We start from the raw sequence: 23,732 nt of genomic DNA, 5'->3' as shown, positions 1-23,732 counted from the left end.
ATTTTGTCTGATCTTCATTTGGTGGTGTTTTGCTTTGTTTCTGTTTTACCTTAGCACCACAAGAACGTTTGTTTCTCCCTAGAGGAGTAAGGGATTAAATGGCAACACTTCACTCCCCTTCAACATGGCACATTTTAATCACACATGAAAAGAATGTTACTAAACCAACATAACACATAATTCTGATGTCTTTCTGGCACTATAGAACCCACATTTAAACTCCTCTTCCTCCTAGTGTTAAGTTCAGGAAGGAGGAAAGAAAAAGACAAAAACCTATCAGCAAGGGGTAATCCTCTGATTGCACCCTTTTCTTCTGGGGGAGCAAATAAACCACCAGGCAAAGCCAGCCAAGCAAACAGCCGGGAGGATTTCCTGCCAGCACCCGGCACTCTCACCTCCTGTCTGAATTATTCTGCAGAGATTGCCACCAGATAGAATACCCAGAAGTGATTTACAATGGTCAGTGCTTCTTCGGCAGCCTTGCTTGTCAGTGCTAACTCTGGGATCTCTGCCATCCACGTGACTTTAGCAGATAAATAACACCATTATTCTTTAGCTTTCATGCTTGGGTGTAAGTCTCACTCATGGGGAGCTGAGATTTATAGACGATGTAATTTAGAATTCTAGGTCTATAAGTTAATGCTCCACAAATGTCTTCTTTATCTCTTTGGGGATGATACATGGGCAGATCCCTGGAACAACTCCTGTCTTCTCACTTGGTCTCTTTGGTTTTAATAAAGGCCTTATTCTGCCAGATTCATTGCTGTTTGCACTAAGGGGAAAAAGTGATTTGCTGTAGACAAAAATGAGATTAATGTCAATGATGAAGCAGTGTTTTTGAAATGTCAACTCTAGTGAGATAAATGACCATATGGAGCACTTACTATATATGCCAATTAACTACGGCCTTTATCTGATGCTTTGTATAAATTCACTTATAACTCTGCTTAATTCTTTCATCAACCCTGTGGGATATGCATTTTACTGTGGTGGTATTGTGTTCCCCAAAATATTGTGTACCTTAATAAACTTATCTGGGGTCAGAGAACAGAAAAGCCACTAGTTAGGCAGTGGTAACACATGCCTTTAATCCTAGCATTCCAGAGACAGAAATCCCTCTGGATCTCTGTGAGTTCAAGGCCACATTGGAAACAGGCAGGCATGGTGACTCACACCTTTAATCCCAGGAAGCAAGCCTTTAATCCTAGGGAGTGATGATAGAAAGCAGAAAGGTATATAAGGCGTGAAGACCAGAAACTAGAAGCATTTGGCTGGTTAGGCATTTGGCTGGTTAAGCTTTCAGGCTTCTAGCAGCAGTTCAGCTGAGAGCCATTGGGATGAGGACACAGAAGCTTCCAGTCTAAGGAAACAAGACCAGCTGAGAAGTTGGCCAGGTGAGGTTAGCTGTGGCTTGTTCTGTCTCTCTGACCTTCCAGTGTTCACCCCAAAACCTGGCTCAGGTTTGATTTTATTAATAAGAACTTTTAAGATTCCTGCTACATTTTACTCTTCCTACTTTGTGTATGAGAAGAGAGAGGCTTGGCAAGATTATGCTACTGTTCTAAGAAGTGTCTGTGTTTTAACCATCACTGTTTATAAATGAATGAAACCGATACACAGAAGGAAAATCCCACTTGATTACACTCTAAATGCAGTCCCTTCCCGTCATGAATTTCCATGCATGTAGGGACATACAAGTACATTTTGTACTACATCATTATTATTGATTTCTCTCATATAAATGTTCTCATATCATGGATGCTTTATTTTGAGTAAAATCCTTTGAGGTGTCTCTAGTTGGTTTTCTTTTTTACACATGTAGAAAACCTTTTCTGTCTGTTCATGTGAGAGAGTGGCTCCCCAAACAGTTCTCTAAAGGCTGAATATGAGTGGATATGACGGCTATTATGTACCCCTAGGTATAAGCAGGCAATCAGATGTTAGTTAGGAATTTGTATTTTGTCCTACTTTCTCAAGTGTCACAGTAACCTGTTTAGCCAAATTCCTGACAAGTCAGGATACACAACATATTGGTTTATATGAATAAGTAGACATTTACAAGCACATGAACATAGTTTAGTATGTTTGAGCCCAGGAGACTGTTCAGGCTGTCTTCTTCAAGGGTGCTTCCCTATAATGTGTCTGAAAGGTGATACTGTCAAGCTCTAAATGAACACCTATCTTTGAAATGAAGGAACTTTGAGCATGATTAACGGCAGGGCAGATTATAAAGAAGTCCTCATTGGTTATGCCAGGTACAGAATACTATTTCATGTCAAACCCTGTAATCTTTCAGAATGCTTAGAGGCATGTGTGCATTCTGGTTGGTTACAATTCACCCTCTATCATAACAGTCCATATCTATTTCAGTCAAAATAGTTGGTGCTAATAGTTGAGACTCAGATTAGAAATTCACTTAGGGGCTGGAGAGATGGCTCAGAGGTTAAGAGCACTGACTGCTCTTCCAGAGGTCCTGAGTTCAATTCCCAGCAACCACATGGTGGCTCACAACCATCTGTAATGAGATCTGGTGCCCTCTTCTGGCCTGCAGTCATACATGCTGTATACATAATAAATAAATAAATCTTTAAAGAAAAAAAAAAAAGAAATTGACTTAGAGGACACTTGTAACCTCTGTTGTGGTCCTCTGGATGGTAAAGAGTCAGATTCTGCAAGTTTCTTATTACGATGATCAGGGACTTTTCTGTCATCACATAGCCAGCCCCCAGTTGTATCATGTATACAAACAGATGATACGTTATCTCATTCTCTCCTGAAGGGCCAGCCTACTTTCTTGAGACCTGGACACAGACTACTTCACCAAACACCTGTGAAATTCTGAAGCAGGTATTTTCAGAGGGAACCCTCCACACCAGTGGTTCTCAGCCTTCCTAATGCTGTGACCCTTTAATACAGTTCCACATGTTGTGGTCACCCCCAACCATGAAATTATTTTTGTTCCTAGTTCATAACTACAGTTTTGCTGCTGTTATGAAATGTAGTGTCAATGTTTTTGGAGATAGAGGTTTGCCAAAGGGGTTGTAGCCTGCAAATTGAGAACTACTGCCATACATTTTCAATGTGATTAAATGCCCTTGGTGTTTGGGTTTGAAAGAGAGAATGTTTATTCTGTCAGATCTACACAGATTAAAGGGTAAATTATTTTATGAACCAATGGTGAGAATTTCCTATTCAAATCAAGACACAATTTGTTTCCTCTTTCATTTTGGGAGATTGAATGGATATTCTTTTGATTCTGTCATATGGCTCTCAACCTTTTGGATTCTTTAATGAGAAACAACTATATGGAAGATATTTGACAGAAAAATTTTGGTCATATCCTAAACCATAGTTAATCATGTTATTCACAACGGAGAAGGCTAGAATCAATGTTTTAAAGTTATTTAATTGATAAACACTCTCTGTATTCTTCTACATATGACATTAACTCCAAGTAGCTGCATATAGAAAAGACAGATGTTTGTGGTTAATGCTGAGTAGAGTTTCCTTTTCCCCTCTGGGCACCCAAGGCAAAGCTATTCATCTAAACTGGAACATACTTAGCCTATGCTTTGGGTCTATAGTGGTACCCAGTATGGTTAGTACTTAGTAAAGTTCCAACATGCTGTGGTCCTCGAGTTCACTCCATATCTGCAAGTCAGAAGAGTGAAGGTACCATTTTACTGGCATGTATGTCTTCCAGAGTTTCCACCTGCAAGTTGCCTCCCCGTAAACATGGAGCTGAGATCATACTCCATGTTTATAGGGAGTTCTTGGTATCTAGAAGATGGATAATTAGGCATAGTTTCACAAAACAAGGTGATAATGGACAATAGAAAAAGCACCTAAAAATAAAAAAGCACTGATGGGCAGATTAGGTCTCAGCAAGTAAAGCAGGATTACATGGCTACCATGGAGACCCATGTTAGAGGTGCAGCTGAACCTAGGACAAAAAGTGGCTTAATTTGACTCTCTCCATCTGTACCACTTCAGGCAAGTTTCTAAATTCTGAGGCAGTGTTGGAGCCCGTTTTCAGGTTCCTCGTGGCTTTACCCAGTGGGTCTGCATAGAGAGGATGATTAGGACCACAGGCCTCAGTGCAGGTGTCTGAGATGGTCTGCACTTGATTGTGCTGGGGCGAGGTCTTTTGCTCCACCCCTTGGCTTCTCTATAAATACCCTGGGGCAGAGGCAGTCGGGGCCTTTGGAAAAGGTTCCAGGCCCTCTCGAGGCTATCCTTTATTTTCTATCTGTTTATCTCCACATTCGAAATCCTTCTATCTAATATTTCCTGCTGCTGGCATTCAAGAAAACTGGAGAACCGTGGGGTCGGTGGATAAATGCCCCGTAAAGCAGTTTGGGAACAGATGACCAGTGTAGACATTCTTAGATTCACTCTTTACTGGATTTTCTTTAAATGGCTATCATTTCTCCTCTGGCTCTGAAAAGTGCATGAGTATATGTCTGCATCTCCTATTGTTGATGCATGTCGATTCTGTAAATAGTTCTGCAGCCTCTGAACGTCTTCAATCTTGTAGAATAAAGAGACTTTTCTTTGCTGAGGTTAAGGACTTCCCAGAGAACATGTCCTACATCTTAGCTGTCCTGTGATTTAAAGTAAATCCTGTGCTTTTTGCCCTTGTTATGCAAAATCAGTGTTGTAGAGTACAGAAAATCCCTATCTTTTCCAAGTAAATCTTCACTCTCAGGAATACTGTCCAATTGTAGATTCAACGATGTTGATTTGAAATTCAAAGCTAAAAGTGGACCACTTATCACCAGTTTCTGTTACTCTCATTTTGATGGGAAGATCGTCAGGGAACAAGAGAATTTATATGACAACTTTGAAATAAAGTTGATCATTCTTGCTGAGGCAACACTACTTTAAACCTCTTCCTGTGTGCTTGAGGTGAGCCCAGACTCAGCTTTCCTGAGTCCCTCCCTCATCAGTCAGCCCTCTTTCTAATCTGTCCTCAGGCTGCCTTGAGACTTTACAGGCTTCTTTAAACATTGCCCATGCTTTTGTGTACCCACTCAAGCCTCTCCCCACCAGCTGTGTGTAGAAGTGCCTTACCCCTTTCATAAAGGTATATTATTAAGCATAGCCAGTCTCCATTAGCCTTCAGAACCGTAAATGCACCCATCAGCTTTTCTCCTTTTCATGCAAATACTTCCCAATGTCTGGTCCTCAGCTAGGGTTCCCTCTGTCAGGAATCTCTTCATATAAATGTGTTCTTAGGCTCCTTTCCTTTTGCCCCTCCAGGCATTGACTCCATGGCTGACCAGAGTAAATAATGACGTCAGTAAAACTTGCCTTTTTGATACTTTCTTTGTGAGTTCTCCTGCCTTTCCTATTATGTATGGAGCAGTGTTTGATAAGGCTCAAGGTGAATATGTGTCTTTACTAAAAACCTCTGGTTTCTGAACCTATCCATATTAAAGCAATGGTAGCCTTTGAGCTGAGAAATCTAAGAACATTTGGAGAAAGGATTTTTCTCATATTTCCTCAGGTGTTGCCACTGGTCATGAAACTAATCTTCCTTGTTCATAAAAATGCAACTGTGTTTTGTTTGTCCTTTTAAATTGGTGGCCTTATAGGAAACCATACTCATAAGCAATGATTCTTTGATATTCTTTTCAGTGCTTCAGAGATTGTCCTGGTCACCCTGTGCTCTCGCTTCACTTCCGTCGCTCTTATCAAATATCCCCACAAAAAGTAATTGGGGGAAGAAGGGGTTTATTTTTGCTCACAATTCCTGGCTACACTCCATCACTGCTGGGAAGTTACAGCACCAGGAGCGTGAGAGAGCTGGTCTTGTCATATCCATAGTCAAGAGCAGAGAGAAATCTATGGACCCATGCTTGCTTGCTTGCTGACTCAAGATGTCGCCTGACCCCTTTGGACCACAGCTGTGTCTGCTTCTGTGTCCTGATTCTGAGGAAACACTTCCCTATTGTCCCCATGGAGCGTATGATGATTCACTTCAGTGGTGTTGATCCCTTCAACAACCATAGCTTCAGTTCAGCCCCAGATCAGCCCAATCAGCGTGCAGGTTCTAGTCAAAATACAGCATGAGTAGCTCCTATTCCTATCCCTGATAGACGCTTTGTTCCTCTCCAAAACCCTTGAATGGGGCCTTAACTGGCAATGTTTCTCTCAGAATTCTTTTTGTATTATTATTAGAATTTGGGGAATTTCATACAGTGAGTATTGACCATATCCTCTCAGCAATCTTCCAAGCTCCTATAAAAATGGCCCATTAAGCTCTGCTTCCAGCATTCAACTGCTTTTCCAAATGCATACACAAAAAGTCCAAAGACATGAAAACCATATGGTCAGTCAGATTGATTACAGCACTGAGCCCACTACCATACTACCCATATCTGTTCTAGTTCTACATATATACTATTATAAAATACCCTGACAAAAAGCATATTAGAGCCTGGTGCAAGCAATGGTGCATGCCTTTAATCCCAGCATTGGGGAGGCAGAGCCAGGTGGATCTCTGTGAGTTTGAGGCAGGGCTGGCCTATAGGGTGAGATCCAGGCACCAAAACTACACGGAGAAACTCTGTCTCAAAAAAAAAACAAAAAACAAAAACAAAAACAAACAAACAAACAAACAAAAAAGCATATTAGAGGAGAAAATAGTTTGGTTTTGCTTACAATTTCAGTTTTCAATCCATTATGGGGATGTCAATGCAAGAGCTTAGAACAGATAGTTACTTCATATACATAGTAAAGAGCAGCAAGAAATGAAGGCATATACTCACTTTCTTGCTTGTACTCAACCAATCATACTACTATTCCATGTTCAAGATACCCTACTTTGGGAGAATTGCAACCCACAATGGACTAGGTCTTCACATTTAAATTTAATACAATCCCATCTAGACATGTCCACAGGCCAACTCAATGTAGACAGCCCCTCATTGGGATTCTCATCCATGTAATTCTATGTTGTAGCAAGTTGACAGTTAAAGGTAACCACAGACCAATCTTTCTGGTCAAAAGATGTTTACCAAAAAGTAAAGTAAATACAACCACCTATAATTTCAATAAAAGAAAAAAATTATGTTGCCCCAAAGACACTTATTACAGCAGAAATAAGTATCAGCTAAAGACAGAGTTCAGTGATAGTCAGGAGACTACTAGAACATTCAAATAGTCTAGATTGTTATCTATAATTCTCGTTTGTATGACATCTGACTTTCAGAAAGAGAATAAGAAGGTTAAACCAGAGTTTGGAGTTAATGTATAATGAATACTGTGACTCATGCAATTCTAGAAATATCAACTGTTTATCTTAACTTTAATTTCTATTTTTTGAAGAACTATATATTATGACTGTAACTCAGTAAACTTCCAGAGACTTCATGTTTCTTAGTGTGAGCTCACGAAGAACTACTTCTTTATTGTAAGAATGTGGGTGAAGAGGTGTGAAGAGCAAGTATTGGCTGGTTTTCCAAAGTATCATAAACACTGCAATTCGTTACCTGCCAGTGCCAGGATCTGGAGTAATTGCATTAGTGTGGGCCAGCAGCTCAGAATCCAGAGACTCCTTATCTATCAGTACCAGGAGCTAGGAAGACAGTAGAAGCTTGCTGGTTCTTACATTTTTATCATGGTTGCTTTAAAGTCCTAGCCTGATAATCCTAACATCTGATTTAAATCAGCTTTGGTGTCAATTGATATTTTCTCTTTCAAATTGTGATTTTTTTATAATTTACATACAATAAAAGATATGCAATTCTGTCCTGAAAATTATGCTAGGAAACTCTTACTTAAATCTTTTATCATAAGGCACATTTGCCTTGTTGAAGTTTGGAAAGCAAATTCCAGCCTACTTTTGTAGACCTTTTGGTTCCAAAATGGAAATTTACTTTTATAAAGTTATTTTGGGTTGTTTTGTTTGTTAGATATAGCTGTATGTCTCATTGTGGCGTGCTCATTTTCCCTGAGAGGACATTGAGGGTTTCTCTAGGTTGTGCCGTTGAAAGTGTGGGAAGAGAGGAAAGAGTATCCTAGGTTGGTCATCTTTGGGGTGATTGCTCTTGCTAGTGATGATTAGCTTCTAATATCTCATAATTACAGAAGGCTATGATCTCACTTGTAATAATGTTTCTCAGTGAGAATCAGCTGTCAGCCTGTGTTGAGAAGAAACATGTTATTCTAAGCACAGTCTCCGCCCACTTCAGTACCTGCATCCATCTCCTGTTAATCCTTTCCTGTCCATCCCTACTTATCACAAATTCCAGAAAAGGAAGTTTTAACTACTCATTGGCAAATAGTTGGGAGAATTAAGTCAAAACCACAGAAGATTTCATGACGGGGAGACTCAACCAACATTTAATGTAAACACTGAGTCTATGAGAGGTTTAAGGTAAATAAGACAAGAATGGGTGGTTAGTTACTTCATACTTCCCAAGAAAAACTACTTTGAGTATATTGTGCTCTAACTAGGATCATTACACTTCAGAAAGTGTGTGTTTAAGTCATGAAACCACAAAGAAGACTCTAAGAAAAATGCCTTAGGAATGTGGAGGGGGAAAAGATTAAAAGAGAGTAATAAATATATGATGAGAAAACCAAGAGGGCTACTGGGGTGGGGGTGTGCAGGTAAAGTGGACCAGGAAACTGGTCCTAGGAAGGGAACCTAGTTAAGGGAATAGGGAGGGGAAATCAGGGAAAACAAAGACTGTGGGAAAATGTCATAATGAAGCTCATTACTCTGTATGCTAATTTAAAACCTAAAGAAAATGAATAAACCTGAATCTATCACTACCAATAATCATAACAGCTATTAAAATGACATAGAACACGCACATGTAATTTAAAAGGTTTACTGATGTAAGCAGTTGTCCTTAATCTATCTAACAAACTTCTTATTCCCAGTAACAGATATTTTGTTCTTCCCTCACCACTGAGTCAGTGAGTTATTTCCGAGATTTCAGTGTGAAAGCTAACATGTTTGAATACAGAGAAAGCAGTGCTTTAAAGAAATAATCAGTCTGATAGAGTTCAGGGAGCTTCCACAGTAGTAGGTTTCCATATGACTTTTAGATTTGCAAGAGTATTTCACACTGGACCCATGGGGGGAGAGATGGTGATTTCAATTCATTTCTCCCCCTCCTCCCACCTAGTAGCTAGGAATCTTTTCTTCCTTTGTTGATTTCCTATTGTATAATTGAAGTAGGCTGTTTGAATCATGTGGGACAGCCTAAAAGATTCTGTAACCTTGATGATTTATGCTTCCTTCTTGAAAAAGCAGTGAGAACCCGTCAGCCTAACACAAACAGCTACAGATCCTACATGGTGGAGTGGTCATCTGGAGCTTCAAGCTTGAAGCAGATGATGGTTCATTTGTGTTGGGTGCTAGAGGCAACACAATGATTATATCTCTCAGGTTTTGGGGGTAAGCTACAAACATCGACAGTTGAAGGACCCATCTTGGCTCATGATTCCATGGGGATCATGGACTGTTCCCAAGGACTGATGCTAGAGACACAAAGACACTTGCCACTTTCTCTTCAAGTTGCCCTCTGTGAGGCTGCCGCCTCAGTTCTTTCCTGAGTATCACAAATTTACAGGTTAATTTCTGGGGCTGTCTTTTGATATAAGTATGATGTCCAGTTTGAGGATCTGAATGAATAATTGGGAAAACTGTTCAGACTCCATGGAAGAACTGCTTTGCAGTAAGTGTAATCTGATATGAGAATTAGACATAAGCATGGAAGCCTTTAAAAGGTTTGCCAAGATGTCTAGTAACTGCCCTACAAATTCTCATACTATGAGAACTGAATATTACCCTTGTGCCAGAGACTCTAGCATAGTAGAAAGGATCTGAGGGCACTGCACAGGAAATTTCCAATTGGAACATCAAGATAGTTTAAAAGAGAATTGTTTACCAAGTTCCTTTGGTAAATAAAATGCAAAGAAACCTGAAGACCTATGAAAGAGTATGTAAATTACTCATGTTTTGATAATGGGGTATTGCTGATCCTCTAGGGCATGCTAACTAATTCCTAAGTGTGGGGAGCAACTCTCCTTTCATAGTTTTTTTTCATTAGCCCATTACCTCATCCACCTTCTCTCTTGGATTTACTCTAGGTTAATCTGTACCTGTTCTAGCTACTACTAGGCCAGGTAATAACAGGCTTCCAAGGAGGGCTCTTACATCTGAGACACCATTGAAAAATTTGAGGCTAGCCAAACCTTAACCACCTTTTTTTTAAACATGTGGTTTGCATGTGAATCTGTATATATGTATGCATATGTATTTGTGTGCATGCATGTGTAAGGACTCACATATGCATGCATTTGAGGATAGAAGTGGTTGCCAGATGACTTCTTTGATTGCCCTGCACCTGAATCCAGAGTTTGCAATTTGGTTAGTCTAGCTAGCCACCTTGCCTCAGGATCCCCTATCTTCACATCCTGACCAGTGGCATTACAAGCAGACTGTCATATTCTAGTAGCATTTACATGTGTCCTGGGGATCTCAACTCAGGTATCTGTGGTTGTGTGGCAAATGCTTCACTCCTGAGCCATCACCTCGATCTCCAAACCTCTTCATACTGCCTCATGAGCCCTCATACTGAAATCACATTATAGGCTATTGCCCATATTTCCCTTTTGCACTCTGCCTCCTGGCTGACTCCATGAACCCCTCCTAGATGTTTGTCATGGAATGCCATCTTTTCCTAAATATGTGAGAATAATTATCTTTTCAGTGGCAAACTTTACCTGATCCACTGGCCTGAATGACATTATTATCCATATTTGAAAGAGAATATGGTTATCAGGATGATGGACAGACAATGAATTCAGGTCATTCTGGGGCAATCAAAGCATACATGCCTTGATGTCTAAGGAATATTCAAAATAGAAATATTTTAGGTATACACATGGTTGTAATTCCCTGTACCTCAAATACCAGGAACAAAGCTTAGAACAGTGAAACTCAATGATTTCAGAGGAATAAAATGATAAGATGGTCTTGAGGGCATGATGTTGATTTCAGTTTCCCTGATCCTCCCCATAGCATAAACTTCTCAGTACTAGCTGGAATCCTGGAAAGGGGGAAATATCTTGTAGATAGAGAAGACTCAGCTCAAGGACTAATACTAATGTACAAGCACACAGAGATGGCCCAATTATCTTTATTTGGGATGTAGAGTGTCACAGGCAAAGAGGCCATGTGTTGAACCATCATGGTTTGCTTTGTAGAAGTTTCCTGTTGAGGTCATGACTCTATGGCTTTCTTCATAGAGTTCGCTCTCAGCATCCTTTACTTAGAGTAACAGAAATAGTGGGCAGTAGTCCATCCTGTGGGATCCTACTAGCAATAGCATGTTGTTATGCCAGGATGTCTCATAATCTACAGACATAGCCACAGGACTGTCCAGTGATGATGTACCCTGCATAGTGTGAGGAATAGAGGTGGAAGAAAGAGGAAGGCAAAATTCTTGGGTTGTAGGAAAAGCCTTTCAGTTACTTTAACTAAAAAAACCAACAACCTGTTAGGTGTTTTCAATTCTGATGGAGCATAGAAAATGTAAGATTAGGCTTGGAAGGATGGATATTAAAGGGAAAAATATAGTGGGAAAGATTAATGGAGAAGGAAGGAAGTGAAACTAAACCTTGAGTCCTGTGTTAATTAACTCCTTAAGAAACAAAGACGGGAAGAGACATGAGTATGGGTTGTAATTCAACCCAATAACTTAATTTTCAGACTAGGGACAGTCTGCCACAAGTTTCCCAGGTGGCAGTAGAGTTTGTGGCCCATGATCTCAAATGAAGAGCAAAGCTTAGAAAAGAGCACATGTGCAATAATTTATTGGGAAGCAGAGCAGAAGCTCCCAAAACAAGGGGGAATCTAAAAGATGTGTGGCCAAGGAGTGTTCTGGACCTGGTTCCATTTATATCTTGGCTAGTGTGGTACTGTCTCTAAGCAAATTAGGTATTCAGTTGGTAGAAACCTGGTTTGTTCATTTGAATGTGTATGAAGGATAATGACTAGTGGAGACATGGAATGGAAGGGCATTGGTTCAGAAAAAAAGCCTGCCTAAGAAAAAGTGTGACATAAAAGCCTGCCAAAGGCACCAAGAGGTAAAAAGAACCTGGAAATAGAACAAGGCTGGTTATTGGATGACATCTTGGTGAGTTGGGGGTCCTAATAGATGGAATGGGTTATTTGTTCCTTAGGCTAATAACTGGTTACCTAGAACTTATTATGTATTTTCAGGTTTGACACCCATTCCATTAGGGTTTTTGTTTTTTTTTTTTGTTTTGTTTTTTTTGTTGTTTTTTTTTTTTTTTTTTTTTTTTGTTTTTTTTTTTGGTTTTTCGAGACAGGGTTTCTCTGTGTAGCTTTGCGCCTTTCCTGGAGCTCACTTGGTAGCCCAAGCTGGCCTCGAACTCACAGAGATCTGCCTGGCTCTGCCTCCCGAGTGCTGGGATTAAAGGCGTGCGCCACCACCGCCTGGCTCCATTAGGGTTTTTGTATGTTTGGTCTTGTGGCCCAGACTAACTACCTACTGAATGGGCTGCTTTATTCCTAACTCCCAGCATACTAAGCAGTGAGGAGATGGCAGTGGGAGCCTAGGTACACAGCAAGAGTAGAGGGTAAGCAGAGAGCCCTTCAGCTTCATATCGTTATTCACTGGAGGAACAGGATGTCCAATTACTTTAATAGTGAAGACAGTACAGGGAAGAGATGTTACAGACTGTATAAAGGCTTTTTCTGTGGGACAGTTAAGTGTTAAGATTGGAACCATTGCGACTGTCAGATGTCTCAGAGGATAAGATTGCTTGCTTCAAGCCCAGTGACCTGAGTTCAAGTTCTGAAACCCACATAGTAGAAGGAGAGACACAAATTAGCAAGTTGTTCTCTGATTTTAACACATGCACCATGGCACTTGCATACCCCCTCCACAGGCACAAAATAAAGTAAGTGGGGAAAAAGTGACAGGGAACCTTATCGGCCAGTACCCTTGCTGAAAACCTGCATCACTCTTCTGCTCATATTAATCAGTCAGTCGCTGCAAGAGCAAGACACTTGGTAGCTGTGTGCCACCGGATGCATTAGGTAACTTCTTTACATTCTAGTTTCCTCTTCTGTAAAATGGAAAAACTAACACTGCTTACCTCTTAAGATAAAAGTGAAGAGTTAAGAAAACACTAACATTGTAACTGCTCAAGACTGGTTGGGAGGGACAGCAAAGAAAAAAATAGGTAGGGAAAATAGGACCTGGTGCTGTGAGGAGTTGACAGGGTAAGCTGCACTGCTGAACAAAGCTAAGCTTCTGTAGAGACCCCTGAGAAGCAGGGATGCCCAGAAGATTGCTATGCATCAGAATCACTGACAGTGTAGCACAGAGCTTCAGAGGTTGGGAGGATAGATACTTCTTAGAGGTGTGGGCTGTCACAAGTTCAGCCTCTCCCCTCTCTCCCCTCTCCCAACAAACAAACACGCTGGCAGCACCTGTGATCTAAGACAGCTGGAGAGGATGGAGTTTTCAAAAAGTACAAGAGACAGTTTCTATCCAAAAAACCTTTGCTCTGGTTCTCTCTCTCTCTCTCTCTCTTCTCTCTCTCTTCTCTTCTCTCTCTCTCTCTCTCTCTCTCTCTCTCTCTGTGTGTGTGTGTGTGTGTATAAGTAGGGCTATCTTCCTGCCCTTTTCTTTTCATCTCTCAATTTTCTTCTATCCATCTCCACTTGGTAAAAGCTGCCAAGTTTGAGAACATCTCTCATTATGAGCCCTTTAGTTACTGATTCAACAAGGGAAAGCAGTAAACATATGAGATGATGAAAGATTATGGGTTGTCATCTGCTTGCCTAGCATGACATTGCTCTCAACTCATTCTCTCTATGGGGAGTAACAACAGTACACGTCCCACTTACAAACTGGAGGACCGCCATAGCATGAGACATCATCTTACATGATCAGTCCAAGAAACAAGGGTCCTGCACAATTTTAAGCCTGGTTTTCTTTCTTCACTTTTTAAACTGGCATATATTTATTGCATATAGTGACAAATTTTGTTATGGGCTTTTCATTCAAATATATTATATATTTTGACCATATTTGTCCCTGCTCTAAAAAGTAGACATAGGCTTAAACCTGGATTTGTTTTTGTTTTTGTTGTTGTGTGCTTGTTTTAACTTTAGAAGCATACTCTCAGAAAGCCGAAGCAGATTTCTCTTATGGTCTGACTTAGGTGACCCTCTAGTCTGTGTAACTTCACCTTATCCAGAGATGGTTAAGAAACAAAATATTTGGCCAAGAAAGGTGTGAGTTCCATTACTGTGTCTAATATATATTTATTCTCCTAGGCAGGATACCCTACAACCCTGAAATAAATCAGACTTTTGTTAACACACAAGACAAGAAATTGGCCATATAGTCATCAGTTATGTTAACCCGACCTACAAAATCTGACTTCCACTTTTACTATTGCTAGCCTCTGGCCTCCATCTTCATCTTCTATATTTTCTTTCTCAGAGGTACTGTCTATAAACAGATAGGAATCTTGTTAATACTGTGGGACCCAAACATCTGTTAAAAACCTATCTGCTGCCCTATGGTCAAGACTGGGGTAGAAGAAGAGGCGCAGAAAGTAAGAGAAGAAGCTGACCTGGACTCAGAATTGGACTTGTACACTAATTAATTTGTTCATGCTGAGTAGGAAGTAGGAGGGTGAGTGTAATGTATAGGAATGCAGACATGACCAGAGTGAAGTCAGCAAGAGTCAGAAATGAATTCAGAAGTATATTCAGGGGCCACAGAATTCAGACTTTTGTTAGCCTTCCTCAAATAAGTAGGACATAATTTTTCATCTATTGTCACTAGAACAGTGGTTCTCAACCTTTCCAATACTGCTACCCTTTAACATAGTTGTTCATATTTGTGGTGACCCAGCCATACAATTATTTCATTGCTAATTCATAACTGTAATTTTGCTACTGATATGAATCTGATATGCAGGATATCTGATATGGGACTCCCAGAAGGGTCATGACCCACAGGTTGAGAACACCTTCACTAGAGTTAGAATAATTGAGACAAGATAATGCATGGTCTATTTTATATTTTAAAATACTCAATTGAGTAGCTATAAATAAGAACATTGAACTATGATTGCAATGATTAACAGTATGGCAGTGAATAGAACTTTTAAAAACATTTTGATAAATAATTAAGAAATAGACTGTTGCTATGGAGAGAATAATAAAGGACAAACTTAAAATCAAGGGCAACCTGTGATCAGATAATCACCCCCTTGGCTTTCACACATGCATGCATCTCTGTGGAAAATTGAAGGGTGATCTGATAGCCTTTAGGTGTGCCTTTGGGGACAGTATGTTCTGGAGGTAGCTCTGAACACTTACAACTGCTAAGATAAGGGCTGACACTCTCAGTAACCCTGCTCTGCATTAAAACATACCAAACTGTTAAAGAAAGCTCTCTTTTCAAAGTAAAAGGTGTCCTTATAATATCTGTACTAGGGTGTCTATGTATCTATCTGCCCATGGTCATTGCTCTTCTCTTCCAGAAACTTCAAGTTTCGCCTTTAGCTGCACAGGCTTCAGCAATACAGTATACCTATGAATGCATTTTTAAATGGAGGACATAAGTAATTTATATATTCATAGATATATCACAGCATCTAATTGAATTTCTATTTTTTATGGTTATTAGCTTTGAGAAATACATTGTCATTAGTCAATAAACACAGGAAGAGAATATTCTTATTGTAGTGATGGTGAATATATTTAAATTCTTCTTGGTTTCTCAATATTTATTATTTAAAATCATTTTTGAAGTTGGTGAGAATCTTTTCCCATAAAGAACTCAAGAAACTAGACATCAACAAACCAAATAATCCAAATAAAAATGGGTACAGATCTAAACAGGGAATTCTCAACAAAGGAATCTCACATGGCAAAGAAACACTTAAAGGAGGTGGTGGCACATGCTTTTACTCCCTGCACTTGGGAGGCAAAGGCAAGTGGATATGTGAGTTCAAGGCCAGCCTAGTCTATAGAGTGAGTACCAGGATAGCCAGGGCTACAAAGAAAAACCATGTCCTGAAAAAAAACGACAACAAAAAATGTTCAACATCCTTAGCTATCAGGGAAATGAAAATCAAAATGAATCCATCTTATACCTGACCAAATGGCTAAGGTCAAAAACACATAACTGACATCTCATGCTGATGAGATGTGGAGGCACGGGGAATACTCCTCCATTGCTAGTGGGAGTGCAAACTTGTACAGCCACTTTGGAAATCAATATGGCAGTTTCTCAGAAAATTTGGAATGGATCTACCTCAAGACCCAGCTACACTACTCATAACGATATACCCAAAGGGCATTCCATCCTACCGCAGGACACTTGCTCAACTATGTTTAAAGCAGCTTTATTCATAATAGCCAGAAACTAGAAACAATTTAGTTGTCCTTTGACAAGGAATAGATGAAGAAAATATATATTTGCATAATGGAGTATTACTCAGCTCTTAAAAAAAATAACATCATGAAAGTTGCAGGCTAATGGATGGAACTAGAAAAAGATCATTCTGAGTTCCATCTGACCCAGAAGAACAAACATGGTATGTACTCACTTATAAATGGATGCTAGCTGTAAGGATAACCATGCTACAAATCCACAGAACCAGGGAGGCTAAGTAACAAGGAGGGCTCAAGAGGGGGGGGGGGGGGGGGGGGGGGGGGGGGGGGGGGGGGGGGGGGGGGGGGGGGGGGGGGGGGGGGGGGGGGGGGGCTCAAGAGGGGACACATGGATCTCCCTGAGAAGGGGAAACAGAATAAAATTCACAAGAGGGATCCCATGCCTGACATGCATGGAGGGCCAGGAACCTTAGTGGATAGCCCAGAGACTTAGCATAGAATAAAGTACAACCAGAAAAAAAAAGGAAATGAAATGATTACTAATGATACCCTGCTGTACTCATAGACCAGAGCTTAGCATAATTGTCATCAGAGGGGCTTCATCTATCAACAGATAGGAGCAGATGCAGAGACTCACACTAAACATTAGGTGGAGCTTGGTTAATCTTGCAGAAGGGGAGGAAGGAGCTAGAGAAGTCAAGGACATCACAAGAAAACCCACAGAATCCACTAAGAAGGGATCATAAGGTCTCACAAGACTGAACCAACAGTCTGGGTGCCTGCATGGGTCTGACTGCATCCTTTGCATGTATGTTATAGTTGTGCAGCGTGGTGTTCTCATGGGCCCCCTATCAGTGAAAACAAGGGCTGTGTCTGGCTCTTTTGTGTGAATTTGGGACCCTTTTCCTCCTACTGGGTTGCCTCAGCCAAGTTTCATATGAGGGCATATGTCTGGTCTTATTGTAATTTGTTGTACTGTGTTTGGTTGATATCCCTAGGAGGCCTACCCTTTAGTGAGTGAAACAGAGAAGTAGATCTGGGGGAGAAAAGCAGGGGTGCTTGTGAGGAGAGGAGGTGGGGAAACTGTGGTCAGGATGTAATACATGAGAGAAGAATAAATAAAAAGAAAAATCATTCTTGGTAATCCAAAGTTGTAGCTGAATTATAGTTTTATTCAGGACCATGAAGGCCAAAAATTCAAGTCCATCAACTTAAGACACAGTCACTTCCAAGTCCTTGGGTTACTTACTTGCTTATTTTTTGTTTGGAATTCTGTAGTTTTTACACCCAGAAAAATGTATAGTAAGACTCAGTGGCATGTGAGAGATGTGGCTTTATGTTGTTATTCGAAAGAAAGCTACAGGGAAGGAAGTCACCTTGATGAATGCCATCATGGGTACTTAAGTAAGAAAGAGTAGATGTGTGTACTAAAAGGTTAGAAATTATTTTCCATTTCCTCTTGCCTGCCTGCGTCTTGCAAAGTTCTCCTGCACATGGGTTAGAGTTCACTGTTCCAGCTGGTGAGCTCCATCAAGAGCATGGTATTTGATTTACTATATTTCATGCCAAACAATGTACTCAATACTTTCTGTTAAAAATGAGGGAATAGAAGAAGTGGAGGATCAGTCCCTTTCCCATCTTTTCCTAACCACAAATCTCACATGCCATACTGAGATGTAATGTGAGGTACTGAAAATGTTTTCTAGCGAGAGATTTCCCAAGTTAGGGGTAATAACATAAAAGACATAACATAGGCAGGTGAAAATTTGTCTTTATTTTTCAAGAAGCAGGATTACTGGGTAATATGAATTCATTAAGGGGACATGAGCCAGGTGTCCAAGTTGAGACTGAGGTTTTGTTATAGTCGTCATTTCAAAACTGGGTTCTCAGCCTCTTCCTTCTCAGGCCAGTTTGCAGCAGCGGCGGTGGTCCAGTCTAGGACTGAACACTGGCAGTGGCAAGTATTTCCATTCGGATATCCCATGATCCACAGCCATAGCCGCAAGCACAGCCAGTGACAGCCATCCCTGCATAGTCATGTGAGACATAAAAGCCTTTAGACTGCAAGAAATGGAAGGTCCCTAACTGTCCTTTCTTCTTAGGAGGTGCATAGGTAGATCTAGGTTTTGCAGGGCATAAAGCTCTTCAAACTTCAGAATTCTCTTCAAGCAAATGAAATGCAAAAATTACTTAAATTGAATGACTTGGAAGGTGGATTTCACTGTCTTTCAATAGATGGCAATTTCACCCCTGTTCTGGCCCCCTGCTCACCAATATATGGGATAGATTAGAAAATAATGGAAGGCCATATCCATTACTGGACAATCAAGGGACAAGAAGGGCGGGCATGTGTGGGCACAAAGAGGTTACAGGAAGAGCAGAACCCTAGAGTCCTTCAGCAGCATCCTTAAGGTAACGAACAACTAGGAAGGGATGTCTAGGCACCTGGCACTATGCTCAGCTCCATGGAAACAGAAAGCTGAGTTAGGAGAAGGCAGTATTAGGGAATTGATGGCTTGGACACAGGGATACCTTATTCACAAATTGTCCTCGAGGAGATACTCACCAGCAGGACAGGTGGCTAGTCTGCCTCTAGCGTTCACACTAGTGCAGGAGAGAGTCCTCGTCACAGTGGAGGTACACTCACCTGAGTAAGAGGAAAAAAGTGATATTGCCCATGATCTTTCTCACATTCCATCATAGGTCCTCTTCTATCTTGGGGGTGTCACTGCTTCCATAATAGTCCACTCACTAACTTTTAAGATTTAGTTTCTTCATTTGTGAAGAGAAAGTAGTAGAAAGTAAAGTGTTCTTACCTCCTAAAGTGGCAATGAAAATTAAACAAACTAACTAAAAGTTTAACATTATACCTGTTTCATAATGTGTTCATAAATTATAGGACCTATGCTCCTTGTCTTCATCATCATCAAGAACATTGATCTCTTACCTAAGGATTCAAAAGGGTAGAGTACTCAAGATATCCCTGGTCAGGAAGGCAGGCATGAAGTGGACTGAACAGGGGTTGAGATCTCAGAGTGGGGTACAAGGGATTTTAAGCTTTATCAACCATCAGCACGAGCAAGGATTAGGCTATGGTTTCTCCTACTCATCTCATACCTCCACAGTTGAGAAGTTTCTTGATCTTTTTCTCCAGGAGAGAATCTAAGGTCTCCTCAGTATTCACTGGGATCATCAGTTGAAGAATGGAGATGATGATGAGAAGGGAGCAGATTGTAGTCTTCATTTTTGAACGTCGGTGTCTAGAGGCTGGAAGAAAAAGGCAGAGAAGATGAGATCACTGCGCTCTGTTGTGGCTGTGAGGGAAAGGAAATATTCTGGGAGAGAAGGGAGCAGGCAACAGGAGTGACCAGACCGTAACTGTTCTAGCCATTTTGGAGAAGCGGAGAAAATTCCCAAGAGTTGACTGACTCACCAGAAGCTCAGGAGTGGTTCCAGGGCCTGAACCAGATGAGATGCTTTCATACACTGTGGCATAGCTGACCTGGGCACCCTTAATATATACAAGCACACCTCAATGGTGTAAACACGTTGAGTACATTTTGACAGCCCGGATGTCCTATATAGCAATTTCCTGTGAATTAAGACACTGGTCTAAAGAAGAAGAGGTGAGGTTCATGAGACTGAGGAAGTCAACCCTCTTCACTTGTTTGGAAAAGCTGAAACTTACACAATTCACACCCTCCCCAAAGTTATAGGAGAAGTATCAGCTGTTGACTCTGACCAGCTGAACGGCCCAGTGGTGACTCTTGAAACGTTGTTTTCATTTTAGGCATAGACTGCCTGAGACCACAAAGGCTACTTATACTCACTTTCAAGGTTTTATTCTCCTAAACAAAGTTATTTCAAAAACAGGTGTATGGTGATGGATGTTGGCTCCCTTCTCTCCTGCTTGGTAATTGATTTTTATTATAAAACTAAACAGGAACCTGTGGGAGCTAAGAAAAAGAATTCTGAATTGCTAATGTTTTCATAGTACATCTCTCAACATGCTTATCAATGGGAGTTACACACATTGACATATCCCTCTGCAGTCATACTCCATCATTGTTATTCTGCCTTTTCCATGCCAAACCCCAGTAAAGAGTGGGACATGAAGCTTTAAGGCAGTGCTATTGAACAGAATGGCCATTATCTACTGTCACTTATGCAAACCTGGGTGTTGTGCCCATAGATGATCATCTAGGAGCTAGCTCTACTCTCAAAACTTCTGCTTTTCTTTGCTGTCCTCTCTGGAGTTTAGAACTTGAGTACAGAATTAAGGGACAGCTTGAACAAACATTTCTTATTGAAGCTGACTGATGCCAACTGAGACATCTGGGATGTAATCCCAGCATTCCCTGTTAACAAGGTTGGCACAAGGCTCCATAATGTCTCAATTCCCTATTCCAGGCAGGTACAAATTGTGTTCACATTCTCAGGTCTCATTCACTCCACTCTCTCATCAATTATTAATAGGTTATATTTAAACAAACGTAGAAAGGACCCAGATCATTTTGGAGAATGTTACTGTTTGGTAGCATGGAGCCTGACTTTTTTGTCAAGTATGGTTTGGAAGCCTAGTCCTAGGATTGGAGGACTGAGCAACATGTTCAAAAGATAGAAAAACTGGAAGGTAACTGCAATGCTTGCTTTTGGAAAGATTTTTTATCTATCTATCTATCATCTATCTATCTTTATTTTCAGGTCAAGTTCCAAGCATGCCACTTGACCAGGAGTACAATACAAGAAATTGGGAACAGAGCAGACCCTGGAGCAAAATAAATGTAAAAAAAAAATGCTGGGAACCAAGTAAAAAAGTCTAATCTCACTGCAAATTTAGTCTGAGAGCTTGACCTGCACAGTGTTTAAATAAATTAAATTAGTTATCATTTAAACAGTAAGGTATCCCCATTCAAAGGAGAGCCACGGCTCCTCCTCAATTTAACTCTAGCTTGTGTCAATTTGACAAAAATACCAACCAGGACAACTGACCCATGTCAACTTGATATACAAACACATCATTATTCACCTCTAACTGTTCCTTTATTGTTTATCCCTAAGGTCTCCTACTATTATTAATATCACCATATAAAACATAAATAAACTTTAAAGTACTCATGTGTCCTTATCTCATGCAAGGAACTGTTCTATCTGGAGCTCCACCCCAAGAACTTAACCTACCCTGGAGGAAAATTCTCATTCCACATTTATGTTCTGGCACTTAATCCCCATCTCTCTCTCTCCTCTCTCTCTCTCTCTCTTCTCTCTCTCTCTATCTCTCTCTCTCACTGTGTGTGTGTGTGTATGTGTGTCTGTATGTGTCTTGTGAGTGTGTGTGTGTGTGTGTGTGTGTGTGTGTGTGTTTATGCATGTGTGTACATATATGATCAGGCCAGAAGTCAGCTGTGACATTGTCTCAGGTTCTGTCAACCTTGGTCTCTCACTTTGACTGACACTTGTCAATTCAGTTACTCTGTCTAGGCAGTAAGTCCCAGGAATCTGCCTGTCTATGCCATTTCAACACTGGATTACTAGCATACACTGGGATGTCTGGCTAGATGATGTGAGTTTTAGATATAAAAAGTAGATTCTTCATGAGTTTTAGCTTTGAAGAACCTACTGCCATAATTAAGATGGAAAGAGAAGATTTTTAGTGTAGTTATACTCAATTATTTTAATTTGGTTTAAGTTACCAATAACCATACCACTATTAATTACTTAAAATTATTTTGGTAGTCTAAAGTTGACACATGAATTTTATACTCCTGTGAAGACTCAAAATTGGAAGCCCCCAAAATTACAGGATACTTAATGCCCAATCACTTGTTTACTTTCTTAACATTATCATAAATATTTTATTTATTTTTTGCTTTGGAATTCTGTAAGTTTTTAATGCCCCAGTGAGAGGCAATATTGTAATTCTCAGTGACAGGTGAAGACCGTGATGTTCTTTTGATATAGGTGAGACATGTGATTGGGAAAGAAGTCACCTTAAAGCCATCACAGGCACTTGAATTGGAAGGAGATTTCATACATGCTGAAAAGTTAGAACATAGTTATTTTAAATTTTCTGCATCTGCCCATACTTTGCAGTCTTCCAAATCTCACTGTTGTAGATGTTGGTTCTCATAAAAGCATGCTACGCCACTTCTCTGTATTTCATTCCATCCAATATACTTATAGTTTTTTTATTAAAATTGGGGAGTTGGAAAATTGGATGGTGGAGGTCCATTGTTCCCTCTTTCTGTATCTTTCTGACCATCCATCTCGGATACAGTGAGATGAAATCATTGAGATCCTGAATATGTTTTCTGGCATTAGACACCACAAGACAGTAGTAATAACATTGAGACATAAAAATAGATTAGTGCAAATCTGTCTTTATTATTTAAGAAGCAGGAATACTGTGTAATAGGAATTCAGCACAGGGACAATCAGTCAGGCTTTCTGGGAGAGATCATAGTTGCTTTAAAATCATCATTTCAAAACTAGATTCTCAGTCTCCTCATTCTCAGGACAGTTGGCAGCAGCGGGCAAGAGTCCAGTCAATAATTGGACACAGGCAGTGGCAAACATTTTCATTCTGGATGTTCCATGATCCACAAGCAAAGCCACAAGAACATCCAGTAGCAATCATCCCTGCATGGTTGTGTGAGATAAAGACATCAGAGACCTTGGACCAAAAGAAATGCAGATTCCCTAACTGTTCTCCCAAGAAAGCTCATGCATAGAGATACATTTTGTGGATCATAAAAGTAAATCTGTTTTGAGAGTTTTCTTAAAGAAAATACTCATTTAGATGAAAAGACTAGTAGTTTCACTGTTTTTCAATTGATGGAAAATTCACATCTGTGCTGGCTCCTCTTCTACCACTACAAGGGAATAGAATGGGAAACTAAGAGAGCCAAATCAATGACCACACAGTTTAGGTCTAGGAAGGCAGTCATACGTGGACATGAAGGAAGATGTGACAAGGTGAACAAATAGCATCCTTAAGGACTGAAAACCTGGAAGTGATGTCTAATCTCCTGGAACTACACCTCATCTCCATGGCATAGAAACCTGAGTTAGAGAAGATGGTATTAGGAAATTGATGGGTGAACACACGGACACCCTATTCACAAATTCTCCTTGAGGAGTTACTCACCAGCAGGACAGGAGGCTAGGTTGCCTGAAGCCTTCACACTAGTGCAGGAGAATGTCTGGGTCACAGTAGAGGGACGGTTACCTGAGTAAGACAAATAAGTGATATTGCCCATTATCTTTGCATATGAATTTTTAAAAATTCCTCTTCTATCTTTGGTGTATCACTGTTTCC

At 40.4% G+C, this 23,732-nt stretch overlaps 1 protein-coding gene and 1 pseudogene across 1 annotated transcript; both read right to left on the bottom strand.

The window, feature by feature from the left end:
• Positions 1 to 18,165: 18,165 nt before the first annotated feature.
• Positions 18,166 to 19,709, bottom strand: LOC114685166 (annotated as a pseudogene).
• A 3,065-nt stretch (positions 19,710 to 22,774) lies between these two features.
• LOC114685167 (resistin-like alpha) lies at positions 22,775 to 23,710 on the bottom strand. The gene is made up of 2 exons (XM_028859782.2): positions 23,562 to 23,710; positions 22,775 to 23,053 (listed from the first exon to the last, which is right to left on the bottom strand). The coding sequence occupies exons 1-2, from the start codon at positions 23,671 to 23,673 to the stop codon at positions 22,926 to 22,928; spliced, it is 240 nt and encodes a 79-aa protein (XP_028715615.2). The 5' UTR covers positions 23,674 to 23,710; the 3' UTR covers positions 22,775 to 22,925.
• Positions 23,711 to 23,732: the final 22 nt, after the last annotated feature.

The sequence above is a fragment of the Peromyscus leucopus genome, chromosome 12, assembly GCF_004664715.2.
Source record: "Peromyscus leucopus breed LL Stock chromosome 12, UCI_PerLeu_2.1, whole genome shotgun sequence".
NCBI lineage: Eukaryota > Metazoa > Chordata > Mammalia > Rodentia > Cricetidae > Peromyscus > Peromyscus leucopus.
Note: the sequence above shows the minus strand (reverse complement) of the source record. Positions and strands in the feature narration are given on the sequence as shown.